Source organism: Lutjanus erythropterus, chromosome 5 (genome assembly GCF_056507025.1).
Source record: "Lutjanus erythropterus isolate fLutEry1 chromosome 5, fLutEry1.hap2, whole genome shotgun sequence".
In the NCBI taxonomy this organism is placed as follows: domain Eukaryota; kingdom Metazoa; phylum Chordata; class Actinopteri; order Lutjaniformes; family Lutjanidae; genus Lutjanus; species Lutjanus erythropterus.
Window position 1 is genome coordinate 23169741 of NC_139321.1, and position 10622 is coordinate 23180362.

At 36.9% G+C, this 10622-nt stretch overlaps 1 protein-coding gene across 1 annotated transcript in view; it reads left to right on the plus strand.

The window, feature by feature from the left end:
- Nucleotides 1-9592, plus strand: part of pdgfrb (platelet-derived growth factor receptor, beta polypeptide) — a 41608-nt gene extending 32016 nt beyond the window's left edge. The window contains exons 18-23 of the mRNA XM_084719270.1: nt 857-979; nt 1261-1372; nt 3650-3749; nt 3841-3946; nt 5887-6182; nt 8053-9592. Coding sequence (XP_084575396.1) covers nt 857-979; nt 1261-1372; nt 3650-3749; nt 3841-3946; nt 5887-6182; nt 8053-8194 — 879 coding nt within the window. The 3' untranslated portion in view covers nt 8195-9592. The remainder of the gene's footprint in view (nt 1-856; nt 980-1260; nt 1373-3649; nt 3750-3840; nt 3947-5886; nt 6183-8052) is intronic.
- Nucleotides 9593-10622: the final 1030 nt, after the last annotated feature.

Sequence of the window (10622 nt, forward strand, 5' to 3'; positions counted from 1 at the left end):
TTATCTTATTATTTATAGAAGAATGCAGTTGAATGATGTTACATCTAACATACAGTACTCCACTCTTTCTTAAATATCAGACACTCATTTTCTCCTCATTGCAATGTTATACTTCATGAATCCCATAGTGAGGTAGACAAAAGACCTTAACAACCAACCTAAGAAAAAAAATCTTTACTGTACTGTATCTTAACTGCAGCATGGCCGAGTCTATGGTCGAACTGTAAATGAATAATGTACGGAATAAATGCTGTGAAAAAAATATTTATCCTATAACACATAAAGTTATACTGAGAAATGAGAAGGTGAGTTATATCACTATAGTTACCTCGAGTGAACTGAGGGTTAAGTTATTCTTAACACTTGTGTTGGACTCCTCTCTATAATTAGTGATCTCTTTTTTTCGGCCTAAACAGGTAAAAATTAGAATTAAAATAAGACAACACAGTAAAAGAGATACAGACATGTGGTCATAGTTGTTTGGACCTCTGGGATAGAGGCGATATCACTAGGGCAAGCAAACAAATGATCCCCATGGAAACGGTATAATCTTATCGCTGTAAAATCTTTTCCGGTAGAGGAAAAAGTTTTTCCTTAAGCAAGGAAACCTTTGAAGTGATTCTGTACAACACCCAGAAGTAAAGTAGCAAGCTGCTAAGGAGAAACTGCACCTTAAGTGTCATACTTGAGGAGAATATTTAAGGTGGTTTGTGCAACCAGCCATTAAATAACCCACATCCACTGACCACCTGTCTGAACATAACAAAATCCACCTATCAGCATCTGTAACCCTGCATGTCTTGTTTAATCTGTACAAAAACCAAAGTTGATTTGATTTAATTTTATTGTACCACAGTGCGTCCATCGTGACCTTGCTGCCAGGAATGTGTTGATCTGTGAGGGCAAACTGGTGAAGATCTGTGACTTCGGCCTGGCCAGAGACATCATGCATGACTCCAACTACATCTCTAAAGGCAGCGTAAGTAGCAAAGTCATTACAAAGATCAAGGATTTAAGGAAAAAACTTAGTTTAAATACACTTTGGATAAGTTGCAGCTGCCAAATAAATGTAATGTAATTGATATAACCTAAACAAAATTAAATGTGTGTGTTAGCTGGAGCTAAATAACACACTGCAAACAAGATCCTAAGTGTTTCTGCAAATAGCAGCAAACTGGACTCTTAATCCAGTTGCCTGTCTAATAAAACAGCTCTTTATTTTCTCACATGGAGTGTTTCTTTTTTTTTTCTTTCATTCAGACCTTCTTGCCCTTGAAGTGGATGGCACCAGAAAGCATTTTCCATAATTTATACACCACCCTGAGCGATGTGTGGTCATACGGCATTCTTCTTTGGGAGATTTTCACACTGGGTCAGTCCAAACACACACATATTCACACACATATTCACACAAAAAAAATCCATTAATCCAAACCAGAAGTGGCTCACACAGAAGAAGGTTTCATCTTCTTTAATTGCTTATATCGCACGCATTGTACCAGTTTCAAAACCTGCTTGACTTCTCGCTAATTCTTGAAGGCGCACACACGCTTATGATTAACTGTAAATTATGAAACACTCATTCTACAGAAGTTGGATAAAACTGTGTTTTGGGGGGGAATAATTGTCACTCTTCAATTATGCTGGGAAAATATATTTTTAAAGATCAAACTCTTGGCTACTGCAGTTTTTCTCAGGGAGTTACTTTTTTCAAAACATCAAGTTCTAATCTATGAACAGTTAGTTTGTTGTTCACAACAGACTTGAATTTCTTATTCATTCAAGCAAATTGCACGTGTTTTGGCACATGTGTCCAAAAGAGTAGTACGATTGTCTACAGTTTGCACAAAAACAACTTGCACATGGTTTGCTGATGAGCTGATTCTCAGTGAAATTGTCAAAGTCTTCACACCTTCTAAACATTCTTTTATTGTTTGAGCCATCATATGCAAAAAGACCCATATATTAAAATCTGTCAAACATACATGTACATTTTATATTCTGTAAAGGAAACTGTAATGTCTGTTTGGCAAATTACCTGCTAGGTGACAGTAAAAAAAAAACAGGAAGTCACAAGGAAGTCATTTTGTCACACTCATTTCTTCCGTCTTTATTTCCGATAGTCTCCTCCTGCCACAGACACACACTAAATGGTGTGCAATATTCATGTTTTTGTATTAAAACATGAATACTGAATAGCCATGATTACTTATATCTTTAGATATCAATAACAACTTACCATAATTTGAGAACATTTAACCCTACAGCAGACAGCAAACTTGAACACCAACACACTGTTGAAATTTTCAACTGACAAGTCGAAATCCCGATTTTCCAGTTGATCCATCACAACTGCAAGGAGATGAAGAGGGAGACGGTTATGTTTAGACTGTTTAAACAATGAGCCAGAATAATTGAGAAAAGCTGTAAACCTTGTAACGGGCTGACCTCTCAGTGATTTAATTTTTTATTAAATAGATTTTTTTGCAGCTGAGGAATTTTTGCCAACTGTATTAGACATACAAAACCATGGACTAAAAATGTATAATTGAAAGTGTAATAATGAACCTGAACTGACCAGTTTGAGATGTCACGTCCACAGTTTTACAGATGTCTCTAGCATGTTGGGAAAAAATCTTTTTGGGCTGGTGAGGAATTTTTTGCTGCAATACTGCATTTGGGAGCCACTTGGTGTCCAGTTCTATTATAAGTGTATGTCATTCTATGGTATTCCTGACTTTTTTTTAAACCCGTGAAAAAGTGAGACAGGGGTCCTTATAGGGTCGAGCTAAACCTTTCTATGCCGGATTAAGTCATGTTGTTTTTTGTAAAAATCTGGCTGAGTTGATGGAAATTTAGGATGCAACTTCTAGGGCCAACATTTTCATGAAAAATGTTTTTAAACATGATTTTAATAGCATAACATAGACAGGTAACACCTATCAGCAGTTTTAGATTTCGCAAGCTTTAACCCATTTTTTAATTGTTTGGGTTGTTTTAAGTGTTGGTAGTAATATTTTTTTAAAGTTTTAGGTATGACATGATTTGTCCCAATTCTCAAGAATGGCTGTATACATTTCTGGGTCTCTAAAATGACTAAATAATATTCATGTGTGTATGTGAAGCTAAAGCCAAATTCATATTTCATGTCTGGGTGCATACATATTAGTTTGTTTGAAGACTCATGAGCCCTAAATCTCATTAGGCACAGTCAAGCCTTGAAAACAGCATTTCCTTGCTCAGGGTATTGTGAGATATTTTTTATTAAAGAGTCTTCCCACGATTTTTGAGACTACCATGAAAAGAAAGGAGACAGTTTATTGGGTATGTAGTGTATGCCCTAGTGGTAGACAATAAACTCACAATCCAGCCTCTGTAAGTGATAACCAAAGATTCTCTGTGCTTCGCCTCAATCTGATATTCATCGACTTTTCAGAACCATATATATTTTACGATGTCAGTGCTGTTTTTATAGGAAAATAACACGACATTAATTGCACACGTCAAATGTCTTGTTTTATACACATTTCAGAATGTGCATGACTTTAGGTTTTATCTTAGTTTCCATTAACAGTTTAACATTTAGATCTAGTTTAGATTTCCAGCTTGTGCACGACTTGAGATTGCTGATTTGAAATGCTTTCTGCAGGAGGAACTCCTTACCCTGATTTGCCAATGAATGAGTTGTTCTACAGCGCTTTGAAGAGAGGCTACCGCATGGCCAAACCCGCTCATGCCTCTGATGAAGTGTGAGTCTCACTGTAATCCTGATGTTTCCTCTCCAGTAACTCTGACATGAAAATGTAGAATAAGAAACGAATTATGTTGTTTGTGTTACAGTTATGAGATCATGAAGAAGTGCTGGGATGAGAAGTTTGAGAAGAGGCCCGAGTTCTCCTTCCTGGTCCACAGTGTGGGGAATATGCTGACAGACAGCTACAAAAAGGTACTTTATTTAGATATCATGTGTAGTAGTGACTGGAAAAAAATGTAGCCCAGGGGGTATTTCCATCTAACATTTTATAACACTTATAACATTTTATAACACACTGGCAAACCAGCAACTGAAATTGATTTTTTTTTTTCGTAAATGGAGTCTGTCTGCTTTGAGGAGAGCAATATAAGAGCTATTTCTGGCTGAGCAAAAGCTCTTAAAAAATGTCTATCTCTATAGTAACACTTTCCATGATATTGAATGAATAACAAACTGAGCCTATCAGTAGCAAAAATTAACACTTTTAGTAAATGTATTTTCTCAGCGATTGTGTTGCAACACATTGTACAGCTGCTAGCTGAGGAGATCAACTGAACCAGTTCAACCTTTTATAACTCTTTCTCATTTAGACTGCACAATATGTAAAAAAAAAAAAAAAAAAAAATAGAGCTCATATATAAATATACCAGAATTATTCTGAAAGATATCAGGATGAAGTAAACTGTCTCCCATATTCCCACTTTAGTTTATTATAATGCAGCAGTTCAGATCAGGGATGACATGAACAAAATCTTCAAAAAGTGTTTTGATCATGTGTAAATTCATTTAAAAGTGGAGCCAGCAGTTAAATAAATTTTCAATTACATAATTTCTTTAGAATTAATTTACTGGGAGGGCAACTTTATTTTTTCATTGCTTCAGTGCCACATTAAACTGTGATCTTGGACACATAATTGTGATGTTCAGATGTTATTTTATACTTAGGTGATGTTATCTAACAATTAAATTATTCATCTACTCATTTATGCACTTATTCACTCACAGTCAGCCTGATTGCCCCCTTGTGGATGTTTGCAGGCCTGATTCGCATTCAAAATACATAAATAATAAATAAATATAGGTATATAGGTATATACATAAATAAAGGGATAGTTTGGATTATTTGAAACAGAGAGGAGAATCAGCATGGAAGCTAAGCAATGAAGTCTTGTGCAGAGTATCCACAACAAAAGTTATTTTAGCCACTTAAAAATATCCAGCTAAGAGAAATTCCTATCAGTGTAAGTGCATGACAAATACTTTCGCTGCTTCATTTTTCCATCAGACAGCCTTTTCTGACAGGAAACCACTGTTATATGCCAAATGTTGCCAAACCAACCAAACTCCATAGGTGAAATCAGTAATTTTACTTACTAGTTGTTGGTCTACTGCTGCCTCCATCTGCAAGTTTGTGTATGTTAATGTGTGACTCTGTTTTTTTTTTTTTTTTTAACATTTGGATTCACCAAAGTCACAATAATACAAACAAACTAGCTGAGTAAGGCAGCAGTAGAAATTACCAATTTCACAGATGGAGTGTGGCTGGTTTGGAGAGTGTGGAAACTGTGGTTTTCCATTGGAAAAGGTTGCCTGACAACAAAGTGTTGAAAATATTCTAAATGTAGCTGCACTTGAACTTGTTTTAGGGTTTTTTTTAGGCAGACTTGACTCTGTCCACAGCAGTTCATTGCTCAGCTTCCAAGCTGATTCTCATCTCTGCTCCTCCACACAGGAGGCGTGCCAGCTGGCATGTACTGTAGCTAATACACTGTCTGACAAGTACTTCATACAATCCCACACTAAATAATCCCAACTGTCTCTTTAAACTTTGGTCTTGCGCTGATATGGTTAAGTGGAGACTATCTGAATAGGACTCTGTGTGTTTGAACTCTGCAATACAGACAGAGAAACTTCTAAGACTGTGCAGATCTATACTGCTCAGAAGAAAACTTACAGGAAGACTACAATTTATATTACAGACATTATGTTGATTCCTCAGTGGTGAAAGTTGATGGTTTTGCCAGCTGTGATGTCAGAGCATTCGTCACATCTGCACTCTGGAATTTCAAGCTCACAAACCATTCAGTTACATTCCTCACTGCTCAAATAATCAAACTATCGTGTCTTAACAGAGATACAACCAAATCAACGACAACTTCCTGAAGAGTGACCACCCGGCAGTCGCCCGCACCAAACCCCGACTCTCCTCACCCTTCCCGATTGCCAACCCAGCATTCGGCTCCCCATCGGCGCCCATCGGCCTCTCCTTCCCCCCAGACCCCTACAACCAGAGCCCGAGCCCCAGAGAATTCAGACAAGGGGCAGACACACAGGACGTCATTACTTCATACAACGAATACATCATTCCCATCCCAGACCCCAAGCCAGAGGACGTTTTCACTGACGAGCCCTCAGAAAGCCCTGCAAGGTACAGAACCGCTGAGAAAAATGCTCCAGATGTGTGCCAAATGGTGGAGTTGCGAGAAAGATGAGGATGTATTTGCTTAACAAGAGCAGTGTTTGTTCCACCACACACCCACTCATCCAGATGTTGAGCTGAGACAATAGCTGCATTATGGAGGCGGACATGGAGACATGCTTTTATAGCAAATATAAACACACAGCCAAGCAAAGTTGGCTTTAAAGTCCAGATAAATGTTTGACCATACAAAAACCTGATATATTTACACATATAATCAAAGTTGTTGTTTCTATAATAACTTGGATTTAGTTTAGTTTTAGTTTTGGCAGCGGAGCAATTCTTTTGCTTACATCTGGAGCACAGTTCATACCTTTAACATTGTGGTTCGGGTTTGAGGTCTTTGGTCCTCGTGTGAGAGTAAACAGAGATGCACTGTTGGTCCAGATCCACGGACTGATGTCAGTGAGGATCTCTTGGACACATCAGGCAATCAGTAACAAAATTATTCAACAGCCATTTAAATAATATTGCTATTAGCGTCCAGGTATCCATAACCTACAATGCTATTTGTTTCATTCACTATCCTCTCCTCCCTACGCAGACTTTGCTGGTCTTTATGGCTAAAGAGGTCAGGTGAATGTAGGTCAATCGCTGCCATGTGGCTATTCTCATGGGGGTGCAAAAAGACAATCTAATTAAGGAATTAGTAGATGACAGAAAATTAATCAGCAACTGTATTAATAATTGACTCATTACATTTTTCTTTTGCAAAAGTGATGGAAAGTTATTGTTTTCATCTTCCGAATTGACTGTTCCTAAGTCCCGCCCCTTTTTGCACTGTGCCCCCATAACAATTCAGCAAACTTGGTACATCCTGTAAAAGTGACATAGCTTTAGCTCATGTTAGCCAAATGTTAGCCAACTAGCTAACTAATGTTTGATGTGAGACAACTAGTAAGCTTGCATTTTGCCAACATTTGACAATTTAACGTGTCGCCCAGCAACATCTTTTAACCTGAAAATTTGGTTTTCAACATAGAGCCTAGCACACAGCACATTTAAATACAAAAAACAGGACAGGAGAAACCCGACTGAGGTACCAAGCTTACTCAACTGTTATTGGTACACAGAGCGAAAGGGGGGGGGGGGGGGGGGTTTAGGAAGGGTCACATGTGAGTATTTTCTGCTTTTGTATGTTCTGATCACAAACTGAGTATGTCTGGGTTTTAGTCTGATTATCAGACAAGGCCAAAACAAATACTCATTTAACTGATAAAATAATCTGCAGATTAATAAATACCAATAAAAAAATAATGCATTAGGTGCCGCCCTTTTAAAAGTTTTCGTTTCAGTTATCCCACTTATAATAAGCTAACTGATATAATTTCTTTTCAAATTTATTTATGATGTTAGGCAGATGCTGCCTAAAGTCCTGAACAAGTGCTGCCTTGTTGCCTTGCCTTTGTATTATTCATTACTAAAAAAAAAACATTAGATTAATTTGGCAGCAAATTGATTTGCCCCAGTGATTTACTGCACATTGCAGAGTACACACATATATGAAGTACAGATTTCTCTGTACAAAAAGTTGTATTGGAAACTTTTCTAATTCTAGAAAATACATTTGATGTGCTAAGCGTTAAACAAAAGATGTATAGTTTATTTTGAATGTTCACAAAATGGGCAAGTAATTTTTTTTTTCTGTTAAAAATGGTTTGTGGTTGCTGGGAGGAAGATGAAAAAAAAAATAGGGAACATCAGGACCAGTACCACACAGAGACATTAATAAACACTGACTGACTCTGGTGTGCTCTTCTGTGACTCATAAATGACTGAGTGCTCAGTGTAAAGTCGTGTTTTGTTTTCCTGCCCTCAGCTCTGTGGAGGAGGAGACCGACTCCATGTCGCAGGACAGGGCTGACACTCTTCCAGAGGAGGACAGGCTGGAGGACACCAGTGAGAGAGACGCTCTGCTGGGCTCCTCAGGAACGCCCGAGGTAGAGGACAGCTTCCTGTAGCCACATGTAGGCAGCCCTGAGAAAACAGAGCGCTTTTCTGGGAATTCTTTTTTCAAACGAGCCTAAAAAAGGGAACGTGACTAAACTAGAATGTAGCAAAATTGAAACTGAGAAGGCAATCTTTGTATTTCCACTAAGCACTCAAAAAGTTTTGCCCTTCTTTGAGTTTTTGTATCACACTTAGTACCTCTGAAACTACAGCGTGGTTAGAAATAATGACAGCATTGTCCATTTATCGGAAACTTGCCACAATATACAAATACGGTACTCACCTCACATTCCTATAGAATCAGTCTACAGTAAGTTAAGATCCTTTTACTGTATTTGTAGCCAGAGACTTCTTATGAGGCCTTATAAAATTTGTGATTTTTTAGTCATATTTAGTCATAATGTCCCTTTTTGGCTGTTACTACTTTATTCTCCCTTTATGGTTCATAAACAGTGTTGATTTTTAGAAAAGCGGGTAATTTTTTTTTTGTTTTTTATGAACAATTTCTTTAGTTTTCATAACCACAAAATAAAGACAAACCATAAAACAACTTTAAACACATGAAAACAAAATACAGAATCATTAGTATTAAACCATGACGAACCATGGAAAGTCAGTAACTGAATTAAATCTTTACGTTGCATTTTTCTTACCTTAAGTACAAGCAACAACTGTATCCACTGGCCTGAAATGCAGACAGATTCTACATGCACTGTTTTACTATGAAAAATCTTTTTGGTTTTCAAATGCCATATTGAGGTTACCAGTTTTCTTTTTTTGTGAGAATTATATGAAATGTATTTGTGTGTCAATTGTGAATTTTTTTGACTTGTCTTATGTAGGTTCATTTCATAGTTCTGTGCCAGATTTGCACTTTATTTAGAATAAATGTGGATATTCATAATGGAGATATACATAAATATAATAAAGATATAGAGAATAATTCAACTTCTGACTTAAATATGTGGCTGTTACAGTAAATCGGTTTCTGTGATGACAGGTGACTCTCATAAGTGAAAGTAATAAACAGCGTATCACTGCCTTAGCACAATGTGGCACAAGTGCCTTTGTATATAAAATGAGAGATTTTTGTCTTGCAGCTATAGTTGCTTGCTGATATGAAGGGCTACTGTGCTCAAGAAAACCTAGATAGCCATATGTGTACATGTAAAAATTATGCTTTTAATTTTCTGTTGCATTGCGTAACATTCACTTACACAGGATTTCAACTTTCAGTATACTTACTCCACCATTTAAAACAACACATTGTAACTTTCTGTAGCAAATGCACATGATCACTGTATCACAAGCTATGGTACCAAAGCAGTTCTTAACGTTTACAAATGTATTTTTTATATGTGCCATTTTATATGTTGTAAATGTGACAATAAATGTGTATTATCATAGTAGTACTGGGGGTCTGCATCTTTTGTCAGGCATGTGAATTCATGTAACTGCTTTACTCTGCCTATAATTTACTAAAACATGAAAACTAAACAGCAAAACATATTAATCCTTTTTTTAAGAGAATTCCTGATGGTCTCACTAATATCAAGTTAAATTTCTATCCTACACATTCAGTAATTTCTAGTTGAATTAATCTGTAAAATACTCCCATAACTCATTTGGCTACCACTTTATAATGATGGTACATTAATTAACATTTGGTAATACGAAATAACAATTAACAGTTAACTGACAGTTAAACTAATGTGTCTAGTAATCACTTACTGAGCATGTTAACCAAGGTATTAATTTATACATTATTTAATAGTTTGTAAAGATGTTATCAACATTAGTTACTATGGCAATAACCATTAACTAGCTATGTAAATTAACATGTAAACCCTTAATACATGTTAACAAGACACATTAACAGTTACTTAACTTGTATTATTGTAACTGTTAGTTAATGCTGACTATTACTACACTACTATCAAATACCTTAGATAAATGAACACCATTAGTAAATAATTACTAGACACATTAGTTAACTGTTAAGTAACTAGACTGGCTAATATTAATTACTGTAGAGGCTGCATATGTCCATAATGACTTTTCTTACTCTACACTCTCATATCTGAGTGCTTTTTCTCTGACTACTAGGTCAGATTTCTAAGAGCCCTTTGACTTTCCTTCCCTCTCCCACGAGTCCACGCTTCTTTCCTGGCTAGAAACGCCTGGCAGCCACGGTTCAACAGTGATGGAGGTGATTAGTCTCACCTCAACAGATATCTCTAGAGAATTGCGCCTTTCTGGGGCAAATTGACAGTGGCTCATTAATTTGTTGAGCGTGATATGGTGATCCGCCTCCACACAAACTCACAGACACACTCTCTCTCTCACACACACACACGCACGCACACACACACACACACACACACACACACACACACACACACACACACACACACACACACACAGAGTTCCCTCCACCCT